Source organism: Physeter macrocephalus, chromosome 4 (genome assembly GCF_002837175.3).
Source record: "Physeter macrocephalus isolate SW-GA chromosome 4, ASM283717v5, whole genome shotgun sequence".
In the NCBI taxonomy this organism is placed as follows: domain Eukaryota; kingdom Metazoa; phylum Chordata; class Mammalia; order Artiodactyla; family Physeteridae; genus Physeter; species Physeter macrocephalus.
In genome coordinates, this window is record NC_041217.1 from 26,024,310 (window position 1) to 26,051,667 (window position 27,358).

Consider the following 27,358-nt stretch of genomic DNA (forward strand, 5'->3'; position numbering starts at 1 on the left):
AGATCCCACATGCCGCGGAGCGGCTGGGCCCGTGAGCCATGGCCGCTGAGCCTGCGCGTCCGGAGCCTGTGCTCCGCAACGGGAGAGGCCACAACAGGGAGAGGCCCGCGTACAGCAAAAAAAAAAAGAGAACGACTTTCCTATATGGTCTGAAAATAATGCTCCATTTAACACTGAGTGGAGAGTGAGAAAAGAAGGGAAACAATAGCTTTCATCACCTGCTTCTGTACTTTGTGCTCTATACTTCTCTTATTTCTACTTTTGCAACCACTTTTATTAGCACTTCGGTCTTGAGGTTGGATTTCTCCTTTCTGTTGCCTGTAGTACTGTTTCTCTGTCCCAGACATTAAAAAGAAAAAGAAAATGACAATCTCTATCAGCTACAGGTTAGCACATAGCCTTTAAGCCAGAGTGCCCAGCTTCAAATCCTGCTGCACCCTTTACTGATTCTGTGCCTTTGAAACAAATCACTTGTCTGTGCCTCAGTTTGCCCACCTTCAAGATGGAGCTAATTGCCTCAGAGGCTGTTGTAAAGATTAACTGTGGTTACTCATGCAAAGTCCTGAGAACTACAGCTGCCATATAGTTAGCACTATGTGATCGTTAGCTATTACTATCATCTGCTCTGGTTTCAAATGTCTTTGTTTCTACAAGTTTAATTTTTAGCTGAACTTTTATAGACATTCATTTAGCAAAGAGTCATGGCACACCTACTCCATGCCAAGAATACAATGACAGACAAGACAACGGATGGTCTCTGCCCTCGTGGAACTTACTGGGTAGCAAGAGAGAGAGACGTTAAGCCAGCAATTATGAGTGTGATACGTGGTCTAGAGGCAAGCAAGGGAAGGAAAGCAAAATGAGATGCAGAAATGAAGAGGTTTGGAAGAAGCAAGAGTCCTACATCAAGCTTAAGATACAGAAGCTGCTGGTCTCACTCAAAGACTTGAGAGTTATGGATTTTCCCATAATGCTTTGCCCATGTTTCTGGGGTACCCAGCATGTATCCCACAGCCATCATTCTGTGGGTCTCTCTGCCCCACATGGATGCTGTACGCTGTTTTGTATATCTCTGACCTTGCATGGGCCTAACACATACTGATACTTGATAGATGTCTGCTCATTAATAATAACGCAAGTTCTGATAGTACTGACTAGACTGAAATGGTGATTAATTTTTATGTTCCACTATATTGAGTGGACCTTCTCTGGAAGAGGAGGAATTTGAAAGATCATCCTTTTTTCTTTTTTTTTCATTTTCTGTTCTCTCATACAGAAAATAGGTGTGTATATGGATGCTCAGCCTGGGCTGTTCACTGGCAGCGGAGGCAGCCAGTCTCCCTGGATGGAAATGCCCCACGGAGGAGTACCTCCTTTGGGCTAAACTCTATTTAATCAGCTGCTCTTGTCACAGTGGAAATAGAATTATTAGTCAGACCTCGCTCAGAAAACAAGGCCTGAGAGAAAGAGTCACAGAAAAGAAAAAGGCTCTTGGGCTGTGACAAGGCCATCCTAAAGAGGAGCCTGGATGAGTCTCTCAGGAGGGCCTGGCCTGGAGCAGAGACTCAAAAGGGCAGAGGGGACCTGGGATGGGAGGAGGAAAAGGAAAATCCCCTTCTCACCACTTGGTTGGGCCAGGCCCATAGCATAAAAAAGTTAGGAGAACCGACATAACTCATGACACAGACTCTTATTCCTGGAATAACTCCCAGACCATAGGAGTTGTTCACACCTTAGTTGTCCACTGGGCAAAACTTGTGGAAAGTTCAGATGTTTCAGGTTGCAGAAGCTGGAGGATCTCGCCATTAGCATTTCTCGCTTTGATGTCAGATTCATTTCCCACATCCCTAAGGGTCCTGTAGCGGCTGAGAATGACAGAATTATCACAGTTGTTCCATCCTTCCCACTCTTTACACAACTATTAGATTTTGGCTTTTGATAAGAGTAGTAAAAGCGTGTCTCTAAAATCTGCATAAGGGGAGAGCTCTCTCTCGCTCTGTTTTCCCTCATCCTTTTTCTATTCTTCAGTGGAGAAAACCAGATCCAGAGAAGGTAAGTCACTGCTCCAATGACACCCAGCCAGGAAATGCCAAGCTGAGAGAAAAGCCTGGGTATACTGATTCCCAGTCTGACTCCTGCCCACCTCACCATGATGGTGAATTTTATGTGTTAATTTCACTGACCACACAGGGCCCAGATTAAATATTATTCTGGGTGTGTCTGTGAGGATGTTTCCGAGGAGATTAGCATTTGAACCAGTGGACTCAGTAAAGCAGACGGCCCTCCCCAATGTGAGTGGGCATCATTGAATCTATGGAGGGCCTGAATAGAACGAAAGGGGAAATTCACCCCTCTCTGCCTGGTTGCTTCAGCTGGGACATGGCTCTTCTCTTGCCCTCAGCTCTCCTAGTTCTCAGGCCTTCAGACCCTTACTGGAATCTACATCTTCAGCTCCCCTGGTTCCCAGACCTTTGGATTCAGATTAAATTACACCATTGGCTTTCCTGGGTCACCAGCTTGAAGATGGCAAATAGTGGAACTTCTCAGCCCCAATATTGCATGAGGCATTTCCTTACTTTGTGTATATATATATATATATATATATATATATATATATATATATATATAAAGAGCCCTGACTAATACACTCACTGTCTCTGTCCTGGAGGCCTGTAATATACACTCAGTTTTCCTTACCTCGCCCAACTCCAAAAGAAGGGATGACCCAGCAGGCCACTCAGATGGTCCTTCACATTATCCCCAGGGAAGAAGAGGTGATGAATGAGGTCCCGAGTTTCCTCATCTGGAGAAAGTTGAAGCAACTCTTCAGTCCTTAGATCCTTCAGCCTCTCAAAAGAAATGTCTCCCTGGTTTACCACGTACAGGACCAGCAGTCCCAGGGCCTACACAAAAGCCATAAATCAAGCCAAAAGTCCTTATGAATTATCACTCTATTTGGGGAACTTTGGAGGGTGTGGTGCAGGCTACGAGCAAATGGAAAACGGGTAGAATCTCGAGGAGATTCCACAGCCTGGTCAGGGAGAGAAGGCATGGGCTTGTGCAGAGAGAACTCTTCAAGGTAGTATAGTTTAGTGTACTACCTCTTCAAGGTAGTATAGTTTATAGGTTTAGGTTTATGAGGAACAAAAGATAATCCCAGGCCAGAGTTCTCAGGGCAGACTGCTTAGAGGAAGAGGAATTTGAGCTAGACCTCAAAGTATGGATAGAATTTAGATAAACAGGGGAAAGGGAGAAGGTTTTAAACAAGGGGATGCTCAGAGTCTGGCTGGGACCTGGGACTTTGGGTCGGGCCTATGTCAGGCCACAGATAAAGGAGCCAGACCAGGTCCTGCAGAATAGAGTGAAGGCCCCAGGAGTCAGGGCACAGCAGGGAGGAAGGACCAGGAAGGAGGCCAGCACAGAAACTGTACTGGGAAGGACACCAGTCAGGGAAGGAGCTAAAATCTGGAGCCACTGAACCAGAAAGGCCAGGCATGGATGGAGGGTTCCTGTCTATTGGGTTGGAAGTTCAGCACCCTGGAGAACTCCAGGCTAGAGCTGCCCTGACAAGCTCAGAATCTACCTGGGAGCTGTGGTCTGCAGAGGCTATGTCTCTGTTCTATCTCCTCTCTGGAGAAACAGTTCTTTCAGGATCTTAACCTTTGGGGCCAAGTTTAGTCTCTTTCGAGTTGCAGATCGATCCCATCCCTCCACTGTGCTTCAGAGGGCCTTAGTCGCTGACCCTCCTAGGAGTTTGGCACACGTGTTTGAATAGAGTGGGAAAAGAAATCTCATTTACTTTGTCTTTAGGCAGAAAATACCTCCTACACGAACTGTGGAATTATTTTGGAGAAAATCTCCTCGCGGTAATTCTGGAAGAACTGCGGCATGCTCAGTGTATTTACTATTCAGCCTGTGGGGTCAGAGAGAGATCTAAAGAGATAGAGAAAGGGGCCACGGCAATGGCCAACCCCACACCCACTTGGCTGTCTGCAAGGGAGTGAAGGCAATGAGTACCAGGGAAATGCCTTGAAATGTCTTTCCTTCTGGTTGAAATAGGAACATCCTCTAACTGGCCACAGGGAGTAAGGTAATGAACAAAGAAGGGAGCAGAAAGATGGAAAAGTAAGTTGTTTGTAGAAATTACCTCTAGATCTCTCTCGATTTCCTGTGGATCTCCAGTCCACTTGCCGCTTTTATCGAAATCTGCCAGGCAAACACCATTCTTGGAATCTAAGGGATAGTTTGTAGAGATGCAGTGAAAATCCTCCTGCTCCATGCTGTAATTAATTTAAATGTCTGTAACACAATGTACAGTCTATCATCTCTGAGGAAGACAATGATAAGCTCATATCTGCTTTGTTGTTTGCTTCTCAAAACACTGTCATGTGCACTGTGTCGTCTGATCTCTTAGGTATCTGCCAAGAGCAGGACTTACATTTTATTTGTTCCAAGCCAAGGGGTGGGGAAGCATGAGGCTAAGTGTAACCAGCTCCCCAGTCATGCAGCTCCTGGGGTCAAAGAGCACAGATTTGTAAAGAAGCTGCTGGTAGGAGTTAAGGTTACATCCTATAGCTAAAGAACAACTAAACAACAAGGGTCCAAATCCAAGACCACCTTAAGCATAGCATTCCACCAAATCAAGCCCACTAGTTACTGCCCACTAAGACGTTGTAATGTTACCACGAATAAACCATGTGCTTATAATGAGTCACTGCCTCCTTGCCCCCTTCAGAATCTTCCTCCCTTAAAGGAAGCCACTAAGTCCTCAGAAAGAGGGATGCATGGATGGGAAAGGTCAGGAACAAAATGAAAGGTGGGTCAGTCAGTAATTTGTCCTCGAAGAGGTGGCTTAAAGGAGTCTGAGAGGAAGGCTGGGTAACCGCACATAGGATGATGGCCAGTACAACCGTGTGCTTCTCAAACTCCTTTCATTATGAACTTAGACATCAGAGTTGTGAGGAAACTCAGAGTCTAACAAAAAGGAACCCATTAAATCATTCAACAAATGTTTAGTGAGGGGAAAAAAATGATGGTGAGGAAGGAGAACACAGTCCTGGCCCTACAGAGTTTAGAGTCTCTGGGAAAGGAGACCGATACTAAAGGAGGATAAACATTAAATTAATTGCAATTTTGAAAATGCTAGCCAAAAGTGCAGGATGCCCTAGAAGTGTATCACAAGAAGAGCTACATGGCTGGGTGGGGGGACGGGGAGGGGGGAGAAGTTTTCCTTAAGGAAGAGATGCCTAGGGAATCCCCTGCTGGTTCAGTGGTTAGGACTCCAAACTTCCACTGCAGGGGGCATGGGTTCAATCTCTAGTTGAGGAAATAAGATCCCACATGCCGCAGGGTGCAGCCAAAAAAAAAAAAAAAAAAAAAAGGAAGAGACGCCTAGACAGAAAAGATCAGAAAGTAGAATTTGGGTAGGTGAGTGGAATGAGGAAGAGAGAATTCCAGACAGGAATGCGTGGAGAATTCCACTCTGGCAGAAGGCAGGCCCAAGTGTGCACTTGGGGAGGAGGGACAGAGTCAGAAAGTCGCTTGTGATGAGGTTGAAGGGGCAGATGGGGTGCAGATCATAAGCCACAGACCACTTTCAATTATTTGAAGTGATAAATTCCCTTCACTTATTTAAGCCACTTGGAGTCGAGTTTTCTGCTACTGAAATTTGAAAGTAACTAATGGAATACGCACATCTCTTCTAACATTTGATTTTTTTTTACACGCCCCAATCTTTTATTTTTAGTTTCAACAGACATTGTTAAAGTGCTATAAAAAATTTTAATGCTTATGCCCAGTTTCTGTACTATAGCGTAGAGAGGGAATTTGGCCCTGCTGACACCTGATTTGGTGCCAGTGGAATTGGTTTCATACTTCTGGCCTCCAGAACTGTGGGAGATTAAATTCCTGTTGTTTTAAGCCACCAGGTTTGTGACAATTTCTTTTAACAGCCATGGAAACTTACACATTTGGTTAGCTATGTTTCTTTGGGTGTAAATTCTTCTGTTTCATGCCTCTCTTTCATGGTATTGGCACCTCTTAAATATCCTAAGTGATTTTCGACTGTAAGCCTTACTTTGCGGTTGAGACTCCCTGACGTCCTGCGAGTTGCTTCTGTTAATGCCACCCAACATAGTGGAGGGATGGAAGCAGTCGTCAGAGCTTCTGCTTTGCGTTTTACTCAGTGAAGCTTTGGGGTAAGCAGGACATTCCACTTAGTAGCTGCTTTGGCAGAAATCTTGCATGTTTAACTGCTCTTTGTTTCTCTTGATATCACCAATGACCCAGTGTCTCAAGCAGTCCCCCTGTCTGTAGAAGAAAGGTCTGTCATAGATGCTTGGTCCCTGGGGAAAAGGGGAAGCCCAGCGTTTGATCTTCCTCGTGTCGACTGACACAGCAATCTGCCTGCTAGCTGGTCCTCAGTCCTCCCCTGCTTCTGGCTTCCATCACTTTGGAGTGGCATTTTTCTACACTGTTCCTACTTTCATGAGTAATGTTCCTCTGTGGCTTCCTGCATTTGTCCTGGGCTCCTGTATTATTCTTCAATCCCATCCTATCTATGTTTAGTCTCTCCATGATTCTTCAAGGATTTTGTCCTCTAGGAATTCTTTTTTTAATGTTGATCTCAGTTATGAATTCATTTAAAAATCTTTTCCCATCATTTGAGGGATTTAATACAGGGAAGAGTCTGCAGTATGTGCTAGGTTCGCCACCTTGAGGCAGAAATATAATCAATTCTTTACTGTTCAAGCTTAAGAATGGAAGAAGTGGTGCTAGAAATTTCGAAGAATAGGTAGTCACAAATTATTTTTCTTTAGAACGTGATGTGTGACCCTTTTGCATCAAGATCAGCAGGTAAACTTGGGAAGGACCTCACCTTTGGCTGAACCTCAAAGACTCTTCCTTACTGGGTAGAGTTGCACATATTTCTGGCCCTTGTCAGTCTCCCCAGCGAAGCTGCTTAAAACCAGGAAGGAGTGCCACAAGCACCTGTCCTCAAACTAAAACCAGATCTTACGTCTACCTATTTCTCTCTTCCAGGACTTTAAGTACTGTTCTCTGACTCTCAGTACCCACATCTTCTTTTTGCCCTGGTCCCTTACACCAAGCTTAAATGTCAGTGCATATCTGTAGGTTAGGTATCTGCTTCTGCTTAGCCCTCTAGACAAGTACCTGGCCTTTTTTGGGCTCCTACAATGTACAGATGACTTGTCCATTTGACAAACTTCACTTAGGCCTCATAACAACCTCATGAAGGAGGTATTATCAGTCTCAAGTGAGGAAACCACTGCTCACAGAATTAAGCAACTTGCTTGAGGTTACAAAGCTACAAAGTGGTGGGACAAGGCTGCAAGGCTCCTTAAATATGGCTGAAGCCAAGGCTCTTTTTACTGTACCACCTTGCCCCCCGGGACTTTACACTCAGCTCTGCTTGTTTTTCTTTTTTTTGAAGTTTTGAATTTTATTTTATTTATTTATTTTTCATACAGCAGGTTCTTATTAGTTATCTATTTTATACATATTAGTGTATATATGTCAATCCCAGTCTCCCATGGAGTGGCATTTTTCTACACTGTTCCTACTTTCATGAGTAATGTTCCTCTGTGGCTTCCTGCATTTGTCCTGGGCTCCTGTATTATTCTTCAATCCCATCCTATCTATGTTTAGTCTCTCCATGATTCTTCAAGGATTTTGTCCTCTAGGAATTCTTTTTTTAATGTTGATCTCAGTTATGAATTCATTTAAAAATCTTTTCCCATCATTTGAGGGATTTAATACAGGGAAGAGTCTGCAGTATGTGCTAGGTTCGCCACCTTGAGGCAGAAATATAATCAATTCTTTACTGTTCAAGCTTAAGAATGGAAGAAGTGGTGCTAGAAATTTCGAAGAATAGGTAGTCACAAATTATTTTTCTTTAGAACGTGATGTGTGACCCTTTTGCATCAAGATCAGCAGGTAAACTTGGGAAGGACCTCACCTTTGGCTGAACCTCAAAGACTCTTCCTTACTGGGTAGAGTTGCACATATTTCTGGCCCTTGTCAGTCTCCCCAGCGAAGCTGCTTAAAACCAGGAAGGAGTGCCACAAGCACCTGTCCTCAAACTAAAACCAGATCTTACGTCTACCTATTTCTCTCTTCCAGGACTTTAAGTACTGTTCTCTGACTCTCAGTACCCACATCTTCTTTTTGCCCTGGTCCCTTACACCAAGCTTAAATGTCAGTGCATATCTGTAGGTTAGGTATCTGCTTCTGCTTAGCCCTCTAGACAAGTACCTGGCCTTTTTTGGGCTCCTACAATGTACAGATGACTTGTCCATTTGACAAACTTCACTTAGGCCTCATAACAACCTCATGAAGGAGGTATTATCAGTCTCAAGTGAGGAAACCACTGCTCACAGAATTAAGCAACTTGCTTGAGGTTACAAAGCTACAAAGTGGTGGGACAAGGCTGCAAGGCTCCTTAAATATGGCTGAAGCCAAGGCTCTTTTTACTGTACCACCTTGCCCCCCGGGACTTTACACTCAGCTCTGCTTGTTTTTCTTTTTTTTGAAGTTTTGAATTTTATTTTATTTATTTATTTTTCATACAGCAGGTTCTTATTAGTTATCTATTTTATACATATTAGTGTATATATGTCAATCCCAGTCTCCCATTCATCTCACCGCCCCCCCCCCCGCCACTTTCCCCCCTTGGGGTCCATACATTTGTTCCCTACTCTGCTTTGTTTTTTTGTTTGTTTGTTTGGCTGCGTTGGGTCTTCGTTGCTGTGCAGGTTTTCTCTAGTTGCGGCGAGCAGGGGCTACTCTTCGTTGCAGTGTGTGGGCTTCTCATTGCGGTGGCTTCTCTTGTTGTGGAGCATGGGCTCTAGGTGCGTAGTTGTGGCTCGCGGGCTCAGTAGTTGTGGCGCACAGGATTAGTTGCTCCGCGGCATGTGGGATCTTCCCGGACCAGGGCTCGAACCCGTGTCCCCTGCATTGGCAGGTGGATTCTTAAGCACTGCGCCACCAGGGAAGCCCTCAGCTCTGCTTGTATCCTTGAATGTTGCTTCAGTTTATTTTGGTTTCGGTTTGCAGTAGTGGACACTGACTTGTTCAGCCTGCTTGCAGTATGTTTCACTGTGTCACATCTTAACCTGGATCCCAATTTTAACCTCAGCTTTGCCATTAAGTTTCACTGTAACTGCCACCTTCTCTGAAGGAACACACTTTCTAGGTTCCCTGACTTGCAGACTACTCTAAGAATTCAAACTTCTGGAGCTGGCTCCATCCAAGATCTACCTTCATATTTGTATTTGCCAAGGGCAATATAAGGTTAGCCTGCTATTCCATCGGCATCCTCGACCTCCACGTGGAATACGGGTTAGACCTGGTAGCAGGAGAGGTTGCACTGTAACTATGGATTTGTTACATTAATCCTCAAACTGAACAATCCACACTGACTCTAGTTCTTCCCTGTTCTGCCATGAAAATCCTTTCCTCTCGTAACTAAAGACCCTACATTTCTAAGAGAAGACCAGGGACTTACCTATTAACATGTTTTGTGGCTGCAGGTCCTGGTGAGTGTATCCAGACAGGTGTAGTTCCTCAACAGCCTTAAATAGAGATGAGAGGACATTTCGAGCAAACTCATCTTCCTTGTTTTGCACAGCCTCCCCTCTGTGGTCGGCGAAGTGCTCCTCCAGTGTGCGTTCACACAGGGCGAGGCACACATACAGACAGGCCCTGTAGTTCTCACTGCCATAGAATGTCACCACATTACTGTTGATTCGGTTGCTCTGCAACAAGGAGACTTCATTTTGTCCATGTGTGCTGCCTTCATAGAATAGCTTCACAGCTACCTCTTGGTCTTCATAGAACCCCAGGTAGACGCCTCCTTCAGAAGTGTCAGCAATTTTATATTTTTCATCAATAAAGATCTTAAGTTTGCCGATCATAGGGCGGTATATCCCGTGGAGATGTTTCAGGGCTTCCCCCCAACGTGAGCTCTGCGGCTTCCAGTCTTGAGCGGGAGGGTGAAAATCTTCTACGGCTCCATGCTGGCAAAGAAACTTTGCAAGGTCATGGTCATAATTGCGCCTTGCTATGGCAAGAAGGTCTCCACAATCTGTTCTGGCTCCTTTGTGGCACAGCAACTGGGCGATTTCCTTCAGCTTGAGTTCGACAGCAAGAAGCAGTGCTGTTTTGCCCTCATTGTCTGTGTCATTCATCTCTATATGTTTTTGTTCCAGAAGCATCTCCACCAAACCCAGGTTCTTCTTTTGCACTGCCAGGATCAGGGGCGTCTTCCTTCCTTCCCCCCTCACACTGACATCAACGTTACAGTCCAGCAGAAGGCGAGTAATGGCCTTCACCTTCTCATCATCAGAGTTCAGAAGAGCATAGGTCAAAGCATTTCTGCCCATATTGTCTCTGGCATTGACATCTGCCCCCATCTCGTGAAGGAGGATCCTCACGACATCTACATGCCCTTCTTCAGCAGCATCCATGAGAGCAGTGGCCCCTCCTTTCCTAATCTTCTCTTGATCCTGCTTTGTCTTTCGATGCAAATTCACCTTTGCTCCATTCTTATACAGGAACCTTAAGGCTTCGACTCTACCATACACAGAGGCTTCCATGAAAGCTGTGAAGCCATGAACATCACACTCATTGACATCTGCTACTTTCGGAAGTAAAAGTTTGAGCATCTTCACATTTCCAGTGATGCCAGCAACTATGAAGGGAGTGGCCCCATTCCTCTTCCGCAGACAAGGCTCAGCACCATGATTAAGCAGAAGATCCACAATGTCCTCGTTGCCACTTTGTACCGCATTATGCAAAGGTGACCAGCCCCATTCTTCATCCTGGAAATTGACATCAGCCCCTTTTTTTAGCAATTGCTGGACCAGCTCAATGTCCTCCTTTGTAGTAGCTTTAATCAACAAATGATTGTCTTCCACTGAAGCCCTCCCATTAGTAGAGGGTGTGGGTCTTTCCTGAGGATTGTTATGGATCTTGGTCTCCATGATGGTAAATACCACTGGTTACAAATTTTTTGCCTTTTTTTCAAGAAAATGAAAAACTTATCTCCTTGGGATTTGATCAAAGAGACTTGGAACTCTTAGAAAATCCTGTCAGGGTAGGTCAGAATTATCTGGCTACAGACCACCAGTATCAGGAAGGACAATACTCTTGAAGTCTTCTGACTTTTCACCTGGAGATGAGAGAGGAACTTTATAATTTTATAATAGTGAGAAAACATTTAGACTTCCCTGGTGGTGCAGTGGTTAAGAATCTGCCTGCCAATGCAGGGGACACGGGTTCGAGCCCTGGTCCGGGAAGATCCCACATACCGCGGAGCAACTAAGCCCGTGGGCCACAACTACTGAGCCCATGTGCCACAACTACTGAAGCCCACACACCTAGAGCCCATGCTCCACAACAAGAGAAGCCATCGCAATGAGAAGCCTGCGCACCGCAACGAAGTGTCGCCCCCGCTCGCAGCAAGTAGAGAAAGCCTGAAAGCAGCAACGAAGACCCAATGCAGCCAAAAATAAATAAATTTATTAAAGAAAAGAAAACATCTGAATTCGAGAAATTCATTTTACTAGCAACTTTTTCAAAATACATCTATTATAGAAATTTTTAGTATAGAATATTATAAATATATATAAATTTTAAACGAGAAAATTATTACTTTATGCTCCCACTGCCCAGGAACAGGTATTGTTAATATTTTAGTATAGTTCTATAGATTTTTTTTTAAATAGTTGGGCTCATGCTCTGTAAGTAACTTTGTACCCTGCCTCCTTTCATTTAATGCCTTATTATAAATAATGTGCTATGTTATTACAAGTGTTTTAAAACATTTTAATGGCTATGCAATATGCCATCAGAGAGGTTTTTCAGTTCTCTACTATGGAGGACATTTTTAAAATAACTTTTAAAACAGAGTTTCAAAATGATTCTTTTTTTCACAATTCTAAATAATGTTGGAGCAAATTTAGCTTATTTTAGCTTGTTTCCTTATGATAGATCTTATAATAGATTTCTTATGATAGATTTCAAAGAACTGAATGCCGAGTCAAAGGCTATGATTGTTTTTAGGATTCTCAACCTATATTAATACACTTTTTTCCAATGCCATATAAACATACTCGTACTAGAAATAGATGGCCTTTTTAAAAAACCAGAACCCTCATTTAGTAAGAAAATATGTGTTTTCCATCAGTTTGTGCTTCTGGTTGATATGCTCAGCACATTCCTGGTTCTTTGCACATGTGCAGTCCTATTCAAACTAGTGTAGAGTATGGTTAAGAACTCGGACTCCCAACTCAGCAAGATCTAAGTTTGAGCCCCTGGTCGTGTAATTCTAGACTCTTACTTCCTAATTGTGTAACCTTAGATTATTGAGTCTCAATTTTCTGTTCCCTCAAATGGGGGCAACAATAAATACAGTCCCTCATATAAAGTGCACTGAAGTAGGGAGAGGGGGAAATATTAAGCCTTCAATAAATGGTAGAGCTAATTACGTCCGTTTATGAAAACAAAAGTTAACAAATCCCAGTCTCCCCACCCATGTGCAAATACACACTACACAAATAGGGAAACTGGGGTGTCAGTTTAACCCAACTGCCCTTGATCAGCTCTGAGCAATTTAGACCCAATTCAAGTAGCAGATGGCAGCAAACTGTTACCTGAATATTTATATAACTACGTCTGCTGCAAAATGCACAGAGCAACCATTTTTCAGCAATCTCACCCCTACGACAGTGTCAAAGCCCCTACCTCAGAGGTCTAATCAAAAGTACAGCGGGGGGGCTTCCCTGGTGGCGCAGTGGTTGGGAGTCCGCCTGCCGATGCAGGGGGCATGGGTTCGTGCCCCGGTCCGGCAGGATCCCGCGTGCCGCGGATACAGCGGGGCTTCCCTGGAGGCGCAGTGGTTGAGAGTCCGCCTGCCGATGCGAGGGGCGCGGGTTCGTGCCCCGGTCCGGGAGGATCCCACGTGCCGCGGAGCGGCTGGGCCCTGGCCGCTGAGCCTGCGCGTCCGGAGCCTGTGCCCCGCAGTGGGAGAGGCCACAACAGTGAGAGGCCCGCGTACCGCAAAAAAGGAAAGAAAAAAAAAAAAAAAAGTACAGCGGAAGCACAATCAAAGGGTAATGAACTCTCTGGACCCAATGTTTGTGTAAACACTTCCGGTGACAGTGGGTGTGAGGTAGGCTGGAATAAATAAAAGACCAGAGAAGGAAAGAAGCTCGAAGAAACCTGGAAGACTCAGGGTTTCTTTTCTTTCCTTCTCTGGTCTTTTATTTATTAAAGCCCACCTCCAACTGCTAACTTCGGTGTAATACAATCGTCTAAGAATACCACATCTTGGACTCCTTTTGAGGAAATGCAAATAAAAATGACGATAATGATAATAATAATAATAAAAGAAACCCCAAGTAAAATATCAGAGTAGAAAATGAAAATAACCCGTCAAAAACACTGCAAGGGAAGAGTCCTGCTTTCAGTTTCATTTTCTCCACACAAGACGTGCCTGATAAACTGAGATAACTTGCATAAACAATGTGTGGACTGTCACAGAACCCTGGGACTCTCAGGTGGGCTCAGGCCCAAAGGGCCCCTTGGGGCTAGCCGGCTGGCTTCCTCTCCTCCAGTTCCACACCCACTGTCATCTCCAGTCCCCAGAGCCCAAGGAATCCTTCAAAGAAAACAACTTCTCAAGCTTTCCCAGCTCTCCTCCTTCGGCCCACCTTACCTTCTAAACACAGACGCCTCCTCCTTGGTTATTCCTCTGGCAGCACCTAACCCTCAAACACTGTAGCCAGCAAGGAAAACTGTTCCTCCTGGGGCTGGAGCGTCAAGGAGCCAGCCAGCCGGGCGGAGCCCAGAAAGGAGAGCGGGGGCGGGGTGGGGGGAGGGGACACTGACCACGCCTACACTCGGCCGAGGTAGCCTGAGCTAGCAGCACCTTCATACCCCCTAGAGGAAAGCGGTGGCTCTTTTCTTTTCTAACCTTTTATTTTCTATTGGAGTAGGGTTGATTAACAATGTGTTAATTTCAGGTGTACAGCAAAGGGATTCAGTTATACATATACATGTATTTATCCGGTGGCTCTTAACTGATTGCTGAGGGCTGATGTGATGTCCAAGACCGTGCTGCTCAGCCTTCAGCCTTTCAGGTCACAGCATCCACCTCCAACCTGACCACGTTGTTCCAAACCCCCGATCTTCTTGAGGGAAAAGAATGGTAAATAAACATGTATTGAGCACCGACAGGGTGGCCGGCATTATGTTCATTGCTTCACAAGAGACTCGGGCCCAGTCAACCCCTAACAATCCTGATGATGATGAAACTGAGGCTCCAGGAAGCTAGATCAGCCCAAAGCCCAAGCTCCTTCACTCACCTGGGTGCTCTCAACTCACCGCCCTGAGGCAATGTGGCCTCCTGGAAAGGGCACAGGGCTGGCAGTCTTAAGAACTGGTCCTGCAGCCAGAGCTGTGGCTGTTTTGCTGAGTGACCACAGGCAACTGGTTGAACAAGGTTGGGCCTCGTTCTCTCGTGTTAATATGATTTTTAAGATTCCTTTCTGGGCTTCCCTGGTGGCGCAGTGGTTGGGAGTCCGCCTGCCAATGCAGGGGACATGGGTTCGTGCCCCGGTCCGGGAAGATCCCACATGCCGTGGAGCGGCTGGGCCCGTGAGCCATGGCCGCTGAGCCTGCGCGTCCGGAGCCTGTGCTCCGCAACGGGAGAGGCCACAACAGTGAGAGGCCCGTGTACCGCAAAAAAAAAAAAAAAAAAAAAAAAAAAGATTCCTTTCTTCTCTAGAAGTTCTGTTCCTGACCATTTTCCTAGCCCTGAGGTGCACGCTGTATACTGAAGGCTACAATGGGAAGTATTCCTGTCCTCAAAGAATATCCAGTCTTGCCGGGAGACAAACTTCCTAGAGGGTCATGAACAGCAAGCAAGATGTGGTAACATGTTGGTCACCAGTGGCACGCCATCCAGACTCTCAACCTCTGTTGCCCCTTACACCCCAGTGACTCCCAAGCCTCTCTCTCTAGCCCCAGCCTCTCTGCTGAACTTCAGACCCACAAATCTAGAACATGCCCCAAACAGAGATTCTCATCTCTCCCTAAATCTGCTCCTTTCCTTTTTCTCCATCCCCACGAATGGCATCACCTCCTGAGTGCCACCCCTCATTCTCATCCCAATCCCAAGTCTCCTATTTTCATCTGCAAGGGGATGACTACCTCAGCCCTTACTATCGCTCACTGGAAGAAACTGATGACTTGCTTCTCAGCCTCTAACCTCGTATTACCTGCTTCACTGACTCACCATAGCGTTCAGGACAAAGTTCAAAATCCTTAACCCATCATTCGTTCAATTACTATTTATTGAGCACTGAAAGTGTTGCCAGTGACTATTCTAAATGCTTGGGATACAGTGATTTATCACACAAATGCCTCATGGGGCTCTTCCTGGAGCTTGCATCTTAGTAGGCAGAAATAGACCATAAATAATTGAGAAATGCAATATGTAACATGATTTCAGGTCCTGATATGGTCCCTGACTGTCCCGATTCCTCATGGGCATCATCACTACTACCATCCAGTTCCCCATCACATCACACTGCTTCCCGCCACCATGTCTCTGCACATGCCGCTTTTGCTACCTGAACTAATAATAATGATAAGAAGAAGAAGAATGACGATGGTGGCAAGCATTTATGTAGCTCTTTAGTATGCTCTAGGAACTGTTCTGAGCCCTTTATATATATATATTAAATCATATAATCTAATCTTTATGAGGTAGGTACTGTGTTTTTAATATTTATTTATTTATTGGGCTGCACCAGGTCTTAGTTGCGGCATGCGGGATCTTCGTTGCCCCATGTGGGCTCCTTTAGTTGCAGCATGCGAGATCTAGTTCCCTGACCAGGGATCGAACCTGGGTCCCCGGCATGGGGAGCTCGGAGTCTTAACCGCTGGACCGCCAGGGAATTCCCTCTAGGTTTATTGAGAAATAATTGACATACATCACTCTAGAAGTTTAAGTTATATAGTACGATGGCTTGATTCACTTATACTCTGAAATGATTACCACAATAGGTTTAGTTAACATCCGTTATCTCATATAGCTACAACAAGAAAAAATACAGAAGAAGTAGAATTGCTGGATCATATGGCAGTTCTATTTTTAATTTTTTGAGGAAGCTCCATACTGGTTTCCATGCTGGCTGCACCAATTTACACTCCCACCAACTGTGCACAATGTCTCCCTTCTCTCTACATCCACACCAAGAGCTTCAGTTTTTAAAGGTGATTTCAGCCCTATTGGCTAAAGGGTACCCCTGTACCCCCTGGGCTACCTTAGCAATCATGCTAATAATTTTCAGTTCTATTGAAATTTCACATCTTTATTAAACTGCATTAATAAACAAAACTAAAAGTTATACCTCTTGGATATAATTCCAAAGGAAGGAGCCAACTTAAAATGAGAGCAAAGTTAAGCAATTCCAAGGGAAAAGTTTGTATAGCCTGACCTGACATGGCCACAGGGAGGCAGCAGAGGGTGAGGGATAGGCCAGAGCCCTCCACAGTCAACACGGAAGCAACAGCACTGATGCGGAGATACACGAGCCTGGGTTGAGTGAGTACTGTCTGGATTTAATGGCTCAGTCCTTGATTTCCTCATCTGGAATTCTGGAATGCTCTTCATATCAGATAAAATACAGTATGGAAACAGCTGTACTATACTTGGGAAAGTAGACTTGGAATCCTGGCTTTGAATTGTGACTCTTCCCTTCTTTTCAAAAAGTCAATAAATAGTTATTGACTGTGTACATGGTACTGTCCTGAGTACCTGGGATCAGATAATAATAATAGTTAATATTCGTGGGATATCAGCATTGTGCCAAACACTTTTCTTTCATTCCATGTTCCCTCTGAGGGGTACACTCTTACTGCACTCGTTTACAGATGAGCAAAGTAAGCCTTGGAGAGGCTTAGTAGCTTCCCAAGGTCATACAGCGAAGGGGCCAGTTCCAGCCCCACCATTCCAACCCCATGAGCTGGGCTGTGTATCACTCAGCCGTGGTCTGTTCTGCCCCACCTTATCAAATAATGTGGCTCCCCATCTTGAAGAGAGTGGTTTAGTGAAAGAAAAAGAGCTGTGAAGAGGCAAGTGACAGTGCCATGTCACACATGAGGCGATCAAGGTTAGGACAGGGTGTCCTAGAATCATGGAAGTGGCAGAGATGAACTCTGGGCAGTGGATGTCTGGGAAGGAAGACTTCACTTGAGGAGGTGATATTTTTGCTAGATTTTCAGGAGGTCTTTTGAGGAGGGCATTCTCCTCCTCAGCCCCCAACCCCTAATTAAAAGAAAGACAAAGAGGGCATTACAAGCAGAGAGAACAGCATGTGTGTAAGGGCCATCTGGGCAGGGGCGAAGTCAGGAGAGGGACTTGGGTCAGATCAGTGTGAACCTCGTATGTCATCGTAAGAGCTGGACTTTCTCTTGTAGTCAAAGGGGAGCCACTGAAGGGCTTGAATGCAGCCACGGCGCGCTCAGATCTGTGCTTTATGGATAAAGACTGACGTGGCGTGGAAAATGAACTGGAGGGGGAGAGCACTGGGGAGGGGCACCAGGTGGGAAGTCGTTTTTATAGCCTAGGTTGAAGAGGATGAAAGTTTCCTCTAAGAAATCTCAGTGAGGGTTTCCCTGGTGGCGCAGTGGTTAAGAATCCACCTGCCAATGCAGGGGGCGCAGGTTCAAGCCCTGGTCCAGGAAGATTCCACATGCCGCGGAGCAACTAAGCCCGTGAGCCACAACTACTGAGCCCATGTGCCACAACTACTGAAGCCCACGTGCCTAGACCCCGTGCTCCACAACAAGAGAAGCCACCTCAACGAGAAGCCCGCGCACCGCAATGAAGAGTAGGCCCCTGGTCCAGGAAGATTCCACGTGCCGCGGAGCAACTAAGCCCGTGAGCCACAACTACTGAGCCCATGTGCCACAACTACTGAAGCCCACGTGCCTAGACCCCGTGCTCCACAACAAGAGAAGCCACCTCAACGAGAAGCCCGCGCACCGCAATGAAGAGTAGGCCCTGCTCGCTGCAGCTAGAGAAAGCCCGCATGCAGCAACAAAGACCCAACACGGCCAAAAATATAAATAAATAAATAAATTTATTTTTTTAAAAAAACTATAAAGACTTCTCGGTGAGCCGGGAGGAGAAGCAGCATCTCTCCCTATCAAGGTTAGGGGACCAGAAGGCAGTGGATATCTGAGGGGGACGATGGTGACCTTGGCTTTGAATGCGCTCCAGACCATGAGCCTGTGGGATGTCCAGGGAGAGGAGTCTGGTAGGAAGTTGGAAATGGTCATCTAAATGTTTCTCCTGCTGGGTTTAAAATTAATCATTAACGTAAGAGCCATCTGCTAAACATGTATATGCTAGGCCCTGGGTGTAGAAAATTGGAGAGGGGGACATGCCTAAACCCCAGGAGTTTGCCATCTGGCAAAGGGAGACAGAAAGGAGGGATGTAAGTGCTCCGATGAGGGTGGGTAGCAGTGAGGGCACGTGAAGCACAGGCTTCAGGGATCAGACCCAAAGGCTCAGGGAAGGCGCCCCAGAAAGACCCTTGAGCTGGCTTTTGAAAGATGCATCCCCAGGCTGATGAAGGAGTGATGAGAGTAGGGGACACAGCAGGGTGGTGGTCCAGGAGGCGAAAGCAAGGAGGCTTGAACAGTAGGGTGAATCTGGGAACCGTGAACAATTTGTTTTCAAGGGGCAGGTGAGGGATTGGGAGGAGAGGCCAGAAAGACATAAGCAGTCCGCTCAGGAAGTGCTTTGCCTGCTAAGCCAAAGCCTGAAGTGCTCTGGGGGAGGACCAGAGCCAGTGAGTTTAAAGATACTGGAGACGTCTTGCTGGCTGCGTGGTTTTCAGGAAATCACTTAAACACTCTGAGAACCAATAGAGTAGAAGTCCTGTGTTGGTGTGAGCCTGACACCTGGGAGACGTATAGGTCAGCCAAGAGTCATTCTTCTTTATCTCTAATGCGTATCTACCACCTTCAGGCCACACCATGGGCTCCAAGACCACCCTGTATGTGAGAAGAAGGGCTAGGGGAGGGGAACAAGCCTTGAGGATGGTCTTGCTGGATTGAGGAGCCTGTCGGCACCCACCCCAGTCACTGGATATCCGTCACCCCCATTCATTTCTCCATTACTCGGCCGATTACACCCACGTTTTCCTACCGGCACCCATACTGCTTCAGAAAATACACATTTGTGCCCTTGTCTAAACTTATCCAGAATCCCCACCCACCATTAAATGAGGCTACCTGCAGTCGATGGGACGGCTACTGTTTCGGTTTTCTGCCAGGCACATAGAATGCACTAGATGCAATAAATGCACGTAAAAAAGGCAAAAAGATGGAAGGAAAGTAATGAGAAGAGGACAAGGTTCCTACCTCCCCACCTCTCTGGGTACCATCTTTCTTCTTCCCTCATCCATCGTATCCCTCGACCATCCCTCACAGACTGGACTCCCCCCAACGGTGTCACTGGGTTCCGATCTCATCTCTGCCACTCTCTGGAGCCAGCTGCCCTGGGCATGATCCCCTCTCACCCCCCGAAGCCCCCAGGACCTTCACTTTCCTCATCTGTGTTGTAGGGTTATCATACCTCCCTCACAGAGCTGTCGTAAGGACTAAATGAGATCAGGGCCTGCCACGGTGTGTGTTCCCATCTTCCTTCCCAGGCCCTTAACCTCAGAATCCCTCCTGGCATCACGCATAGAATCGCCTCTCAGATCTGGGCTTAGAATGTGATTCCATGGGGTTTTCTACTCGATGTACCTGAAGCCTGGTCACTTTACTCAGTTAGCTTTACATAAACAGAGAATTCAACATAGAGAAGAGGTTAGGGAGAACTAGCAGGTGATTGGCATTGGTAGAGCAGGTTGGATCCTTGCAAGCCTACCCCGAAGTTCCTTCTAGCCCAGCACAGACCTCTCATTCCCTGGGCCCCGGGAATGGAACAGTCCCATGTACCAGTGGCTTCCCAAAGCTCATCTCAGACACGTCTATGAAATTATAAGGAATACTAACTCCCTGAATTTATATGACATCTTAATAGGATACTAATGCAAATTGGAAATGGGCAAAGGTGAAAATGGCACAGAAGTCCCCCCCCCCGCAACTGATAATGTGTGGCTACTTGGCCGGGGGCAACCACCCCTTGCTCTGTTCGAAGAAGAACTGGGAATGGCTTGTGCTGGGCCGGGTGGAGAGAGGAGATGGGCTCTGAAATGACAGCTGAGCCAGGTCCAATCAACACGACACAATGGCTTGACCCCAGTTGGGCTGTCACCAGCTGAATGAAGTTACCCATCCTGGTGGCCACCGTTCGAACAGGTCACCAGGCAAACTTGAGCCTTTGACTTGCGCCTCTGCCTGTAACTCAAAAGCTCCCCACACATCCCGTGGCATCTCCGGACGCCAGCTGTCCCACAAGACTCCCGCTGGCACTTCCCTTTCCCTCTTCCGCTGACCACACAGCCCTTGGAGACAGGCTCTCATATTTGGGTTTTATTTTATTTCACAATAAAATAACATGCTGAAACAGGAAAACGGGGATCGAGTACATCATTCACATCTAGAAAACCAGTTCCAGCCGTCAACAATAAATAAATATTTAAACAGGGAGGAGTTCCTGACAGGCGCTAAGAGGTTCCCAGCATGTTCAAGAGGTAGAGTCCAGTGGAGAGGGACACAGTCAGGCCGCCAGCTCCTGTTGAGATTCTCCAGTAGAGGCAAACTCAAATGACAATAAATAACAATAGCAACAACACGACGACAGCAGTGAAAATAATGTGCCATGACCACTGTCACAAAACCAACAATATGTTAGACTTAAATAATCGTCTCCTGGAGGAGCTCATAGCGCAGAGAGAACAGCGTGGATTTTCCTGGGGCACAGGGGAGCTGCCCGGTTAATTCACTTCCCCAGCCTGGGCCCGGGCAGAAGTCCCACCACGGGATGTGTGCTCAGTGACGCCCTGAGGTGACAAGCGGGTCCTGACTGCCCCCACTCCTGCTCTTCTCAGCTCCTACGGTCTGTCCAAGTTCATTGAGGTCCCCGCCTCATTTCTCCCGACACCCCAGTGGGTGTACCTCACATCCACAGGAAAGAAACACGAGGCTCCCCTTCCATCCTGGGGAATCTCTTTTTCGCTGTTCTCATACCCACAAAAATAAAAGACGAGCTTGATTTAAAGAGGATTTTCTGGAACTGCCAAGAGATTTGTTTCTCAGGATCCTTTTCTCCCTCCTTCCACCCTGCCCGGCAAAAGAGCCGGACTAGCCGCTCACCAAGAGGCCCCATGCCCTTCTCCTGATGGGCCCCACGTGCCACAGCAGCACGGCACTAAGAGAGGGCACATCCCAGCAAGAGGTCCTCAGCGGGCCCTGCTCACAGGTGGACCCTGCTGCACACACAGGGTCGGGGCACCCGCGAGAGGCCACCAAGAGCACCAAGGTTCATTTCACGTGAGCAAGAGGGCCTCTTTTCAGGGCTCTCTACTGATCTGGAAAGGGGCTTGAAGGCCAGGATTTGAGGTAAAAATCTCATCTGGGGCAAGCATCACATTGGTTCTCTGGCCTTGACAAGACTGCCAGGCTGGACACAGGAGTGTTGAGAAATGCAAGCTAGGGAACCCCCGGGCAGCCCAGAGGCAGGTGAAGAGGATGGGATGGGAAGGCTCCACATCCATGGTTCCCTGTGTGCCCAGGACAGTCTGGGAATTAGGAAACCAGGATGTGTCCACCGATGCACAGGCAGAACGGCTAACCTGGTTGTCTTTCCCTCTCTCATTTTCAAGGTTCCCTTTATCCACAAGTTTCCCAAAGCACCCTGGAATATCCCTTGCCCCGCTGAGAACGGCCAGAGCCGATGCTGACTCTTGCACCATCCTTCTTTTCCCCCAGAGAGCCACACACAACCGTCCTCTTCAGCCCTTGGGCGCAGGTCCTAGAAGTGGGGGAACCCTCTCACGCACGGAATTCAGTCCCGCAGTGTCTGGAGGAGAGGGTGTCACCGGGTGGGCTTTTCCCTTCGCTGTCCTCTCTGGCTTTGCAGAACCCGCCCCCCGCACGGGGGCGGCGCCTCGGCTATGGGCGACCCAACCTCTCTGCCCGGCTGGCCCCCTCCCAGCCCGGAGGCTCAGGTATGCGAGGGCTCGGACGGGGAGGCGGAGGCGGAGGCGGCCGCGGCTTGGGCAGCTAGGTCCCCATAAGCTGGGGACTTCAGGAAGCGCGGGTACGAGTCCTTCTCCATCAGGGTGCGCGTCTTCCCCTGAGCCACGTCGAAGCACATGGCCGTGGGCGTCCGCAGGTTCGTCCTGGTCAGCTCCCTGGTCTCGTGGTCTATGTTCACCTGTGGGAAGGAGGGCAAGCACGTGGGTGCGTGGGCGTCAGGGCACGGGGTGGCAGAGGCAGGAGGCCAGCAGGCGCGGGAGGACTGGCACGTGGGGCAGTGGAAGGTGCACTGGATTCCGAACACGGAACCGGGGGTCTCCATCCATCGACGGGCTTTTCAACTCTGGGCCTGTCCCCACCTCTGATCCAGTGTCTGTCCTCCAGTCTCTCAGAATGACCCAGGATATGTTGCGAATGGGTACAGATCCAACCTCTTTTCACCCATTCCACTGTAACAACCCGGGTTCAAGTCACCATCACCTCTCTCCTAGACTAGTGCCAGCGCCTGCTACCTGGTGTCTCTCTCTTCTCCCCTTAACCCCGGGGTCTGTTCTCCACCCAGCAGCAGAGCGAGCCTTTTAAAACCCAAGTCAGTTTGCTAGCAGCTCTGTTGTTTCCCGTCACTCAGAGGAAAAGCCCAAGTGTGCAATGAGCCCACACGGCCACCTGGGCCGGCACCTGGCCATGTGCCACCTGTATGACATCATCTCCCACTCTCTCTCCCTCACTCTCTGCTCCACCTGGGCCCACTTGCTGGTCTGTGATCACAACAGGCACTCTCTGGTCTTTGCACTTTCCGTTTCCCGTGTTAGAATGTTCTTTCCTCCTTTTCAGGTCTCTGTTCACAGGTCACCTTATCAAACAGCCCACCCCTCACTTCCCTTTATAAATCGGAAAGACCTCACATCCTCCCACCCCTTCCATATCCTGCTTTGTTTTTATCAGAGCACAGATCATTCCCTGACAATATTTACTTAATTGGTTATTGTCATCTTCTCCCACTGGCGTTGAGCCGTTTTGTTCACTGCCATATCCTCAATGTCTATAATAGTGCCTTGCATGTAACTGATGCTCAACAAATCTTTATGGAATAAATAAAAGTGCTCAGAAAATATAATATTGTACAGATACAAAAGCAAGGCATTACTACTCTCTCTCCACAAGGTGGCGCCATATTCTCTATCAAACACAGTGGAGGCCTGGGGGAAGGTTAAAAGGTCCACAGACCACAGACCTGAGGCAGGTCAACCAGGGGACTGAGCCAGGTTATCCTATGATGACCTGTCTCCCCAGTTGTGTAAGTGTTTTGAGCTCTAAGAAGGGCTTAGTTTACAGAAGTGCATATGGACAGAAGCCAAAAAACCCCTGCCAACCCCCCCGGTCCCCCTGGCGAGTATGAGGGTAACAGCAGGCACGGGTGGCCCGGAGCCTGGCTTTTATAGTCTCCAGCCTCCTGTGCCAAATGAGGCCACTCTATTTTTAAACTCGGCCCTTTCCTTGCTGGCCCCCCACCATCCCAAATTCTCAGTGGGGAAGGAGCAGGCAGGGTCTACAGGATCCCTGGAATATGTCACGGCTCTGACCTCTTTGGGGGCTTCACTGCAGATGAATTCCTCAAAGATCCTGTGAGCCCGGGAGGCCAGCTTGGTAGCTGAATGGAGCTTCTTGAACTCCTCACAGGCCAGCCAGAACTCCAGGTTCTCCTCGCTGAACTCTGTCTTCAGGAAGGCGTGGAAGGCGGCCACTCCATCTGGGGTTGAAGGGAGAGAGGAAGAGACAGGTCAGACAGCCAGCAGGGAATAAAAGAAGAAAAGACAGCAATTGTAGTTAATGGTTCTATTTTTAGGATGTAATTTTCTCGAACAAGGACCTGCCTTTGTATTCTGAATAGAGGCTGGCACACTAGGGGATCATTATTATTATTACTACTACTACTACTATTTTGCCCACGCTTTCAGCATCCTCAGGCTGGCTCCACGGCACGTGGGTACACATGTGCCATGCACAGACAGACACAACAGGGTCCCACTCACTTTTACTGCTCAGCAGCAAGTCAAATGACTCTCTCCACCCCAGCACGTCTTCTGAGAAGTTTCTGCTAAAAAAAAAAGGCAGGATTTTAATTTTTTTTAAAAATCAACAAACTACTGCACAGCACAAATCCTAGCCAGAACGCTGATGGAAGTTGTATAAGTCACACAGTTGTATAATTGGATAATTATTGGAGCTGATGCCTCAAACTCTTAGTTGGGGTTCAGGGAAATAGTTGTGTTTTCTAGAGGACAGCCCAGTAACCAGAAACCAAAGCAGGGACCTTCTGGCCCTCATTAAATATCTAAGACTGTGTCTTCACTGTCCAAAATTCTTTCTATTCCCCTGACTCTCAGAGCTTGTTTTGTATACTTTCTCAAGGAAAGAAGGGTCTTATGAATAGAGATTATGTCTACCCATAACCCCAGAGCCTAACGCAGCACCTGGCACAGTTGATGGTCAGTATAAAAGGGCTACCAGGTAAAGTACATGTCAGTGGAAGTAGTCACTAATTTAAAACCCTCCAGTGGCCTTGGACCCTGCCCTTGCCCTGGCTGCATGTGCAATGACATCTCCAGGTGCGAGAATCTGGTAACTAGACATTCAGGCCCGGGGTATCCTCATTTGTTGGTGGAATTAGAAGCCTGGAGCCATCCACCCAGTCACCCATGAGCCAGGCAACCATAGCAGACCAGCTATGACCAGCTCCATTACAATCTCTAGGAAGAGGTCACCAACGTCCACGCTGGCATGTCCTAATTTCTCCTGGTATTTTCCTTCTCAGGACTCCTTTCCTAAATCTGGCTCCCTCCCTCTAGGGGCCCTAGGCTGTTCAGCAGGACTTACACCTCTTTGCTGTGTTTACTGTCCCACTCGAACTTGCCAACACTCCCAGTACCGGAGCCCAGTTCTGACTTGTGAAGAAAGATCCCCAGCCGTGTCTTGAACTCTTTGGCTCTGGAAGACAAAGCACGAGCTTGTGAGGATTCTCCATTCGCTCAGCCAGGGCAGAGAGATTTATGAGGTCCCAGAAGAGCTCAGGTTAGTGTCACTCAAATTCCAGCCTTGGGGGTCCCTGGGAACCCATAACTGTTCCCAGGGCCTCAACGTTGCCTCTCTCAGCGGTATCATGAACCCAGACACAATGAAAGCAATATTTAAGCTGTGCCTCGGTAGGTCTTACACCTTCTGGGTCTACAGTACAGCACACCTGGGCTTTTTCCCACTTAAGTCACACTGATCCATCCTTGTGCCTGTTGATTAGCAGAAGACAGTTCAGCACTCTCTTAGACTTGTCACAAATATTTCTGGGGCTGTGTGGAAGCTGATTTTCTGCCTTCATCTTTACTTTTTCCTTCCCAGCTCCAGCAAGGATTGGAGTGGGTGAGTAGCTCCCTGGGAAGCGGGCACATCCTTCACTGGGGGGGGGGGGGGGCTGCTGAAAAACACTTCCCTGCCTTTCCAGGGCCAGAGGAGGCCATGCCCCTAGACCTATGACTTAGAATGAAAACCAAGCGCTTAAGAAACCGGGGAAGACTCAGTTCTGCCTGGTGATGCCACCGTGGTTTTCCTGAAGCTGGGTCACCTGAGTAGAACTGCCACTTGTCAGAGGGTGGGGAATGGCAGTAAGCAGTGGTCCCTCTGTCTCCCTTTGCTTTGCCTTCTCCGTTCTCGTCGCCCATCTTTCTCTAAGACTCTAAGGGAGGCATCTGAGAACGTGGAACCAAGTTGACCTCTGCCTCTCGTCACTTGCGTCCCATTCTCCAGCCCACCCTGGTCTGCGAGCCTGCCGCCGCTGCACTCCCTAAGGTTGGTGGGACTTGTTCTTCTTCCTCCAGGCAGCTGGACAAGCTGCTCTTACCTCTCCAGGCAGGTGGTGGGGAAGGCGGCCAGGGTCCGGCACATGGCTGCGGGTGCAGGGCAGCACGTCGTGTGGAGGATGGTGACGGGCTCCAGCGGGAACCGCAGGGCGCGAGGAGGCAGAACAACGGCGGCCAGCGCCTGTCTGCGCAGATTGGATTAACAATTGCTTGCGCCGAGCCAGCGGCTTTTATTGCCTTGGAGAGGGCGGGGCGGGGCTGCGCGCCGCCGACCAATCGGAGAGCGGTACTGAGCGCGGGCGAAGGCGCAGCAGGGGCCTGGAGCTCGACGGGGCGGGGCGCCCTGCCCGGGACGCGCCGCTACCCTCGTGCAACCCTCACACCGCGGGGGTGCTCACGGGGCTAACCCCCTCCTCCTGGCGGCCACCGGCGTGGGGAGGGCGAAGCGGCAGAGAAGTCACACGGAGATGAGAAGCGCACACCCAGTTTAGTAGGGGAAAAAAAAAAAAACACCTTCTGCCGCTAGTAAAAGCAGGAAACCAACTCAGCGGTGCCAGGAAGATTGGTGTTGGGGTGCCTCCTCGGGGAGGCACGCACGGTGTCGAGCACAGCCTGAGCCTGAGTCTGTTGGGTCCTGCAGGACCGGAGCACAGGATGCAAGCCAGGCAAAAGAGCATCATGGTTATACTGATAACTTCCATTTACTCTGCTCCTACCCAAATGACCACGGGTCAACTAAGTAAGCCCTTTGTCATCATCACCTCCATTTTATAGATGAAGAAACTGAGTCAGAACGTTAGAGAGACTTGCCCAAGATCAGAGTTAGAAATAGCAGACAAGGGGTGGGGGTGGTGGCTGGCTTTACTGAGCATCTACTATGTACTTTTTTACTAAAACTCGGGTTAAATAACTTGCTCAAAGTCACACAGTAAGTGTTTTGCCAGAAGTCAAATATGAACTTACCATGCTTTTCCACTGCCCCTCCACAGATTAGAATCCCACCACCTCCGGAACTAATGAATGACCCTGCCTTTAAGCAGTTGCTAGCTAGTTTGGCGTCCTCATCTCTGAGATAAAGGTAATAAATGCCCTGCCTCTCTCCTCACTTTCCCATAAAGGCATCACAGCCTCCCCACTGCCCCTCACTTCCCTCTGGGATTGCTATTAAGAGGCTGCACTTGAGGATAAGAGTGTGCCATCTAGGGATAGATTTCTCAGTTTCAAATCTGGGCTCCACCATTTACTGATGGGAGACTTTA

At 47.9% G+C, this 27,358-nt stretch overlaps 2 protein-coding genes across 4 annotated transcripts in view; both read right to left on the minus strand.

Annotated features, from left to right (window-relative positions):
* RNASEL (ribonuclease L) overlaps positions 1–13,818 on the minus strand; it is an 18,678-nt gene extending 4,860 nt beyond the window's left edge. The window contains exons 1-5 of one of the 2 annotated variants that reach the window (XM_007110971.4): positions 13,739–13,818; positions 9,527–11,191; positions 4,148–4,233; positions 2,698–2,903; positions 1,733–1,856 (exon numbers count right to left, since the gene is read on the minus strand). In XM_007110971.4, coding sequence (XP_007111033.2) covers positions 1,733–1,856; positions 2,698–2,903; positions 4,148–4,233; positions 9,527–11,003 — 1,893 coding nt within the window. In that variant the 5' untranslated portion in view covers positions 11,004–11,191; positions 13,739–13,818. Of the gene's footprint in view, positions 1–1,732; positions 1,866–2,697; positions 2,904–4,147; positions 4,234–9,526; positions 11,192–13,738 lie in introns of both variants that reach the window. The other variant, XM_007110970.4, reaches the window with a different exon arrangement.
* Positions 13,819–20,572: 6,754 nt separating this feature from the next.
* On the minus strand, positions 20,573–26,281 carry RGS16 (regulator of G protein signaling 16). Of its 2 annotated transcripts, XM_007110969.3 has the most exons (5): positions 26,141–26,281; positions 25,126–25,236; positions 24,282–24,346; positions 23,832–23,998; positions 20,573–22,426 (listed from the first exon to the last, which is right to left on the minus strand). In XM_007110969.3, the coding sequence occupies exons 1-5, from the start codon at positions 26,182–26,184 to the stop codon at positions 22,214–22,216; spliced, it is 600 nt and encodes a 199-aa protein (XP_007111031.2). In that variant the 5' UTR covers positions 26,185–26,281; the 3' UTR covers positions 20,573–22,213. The 2 variants fall into 2 exon arrangements, with proteins under 2 accessions (XP_007111031.2, XP_028344212.1); XM_028488411.1 differs by lacking the exon at positions 25,126–25,236.
* Positions 26,282–27,358: the final 1,077 nt, after the last annotated feature.

What these genes read in the sequence shown, in the direction of transcription:
- RGS16 (XM_007110969.3), bottom strand. Translation starts at nt 26,184, where the DNA reads ATGTGCCGGACCCTGGCCGCCTTCCCCACCACCTGCCTGGAGAG. An exon ending in CCCACCACCTGCCTGGAGAG is followed by an intron (nt 25,237 to 26,140) that starts GTAAGAGCAGCT and finishes TTTGTCTTCCAG; the next exon opens with AGCCAAAGAGTTCAAGACAC. An exon ending in CTTGCTGCTGAGCAGTAAAA is followed by an intron (nt 23,999 to 24,281) that starts GTGAGTGGGACC and finishes CTTCAACCCCAG; the next exon opens with ATGGAGTGGCCGCCTTCCAC.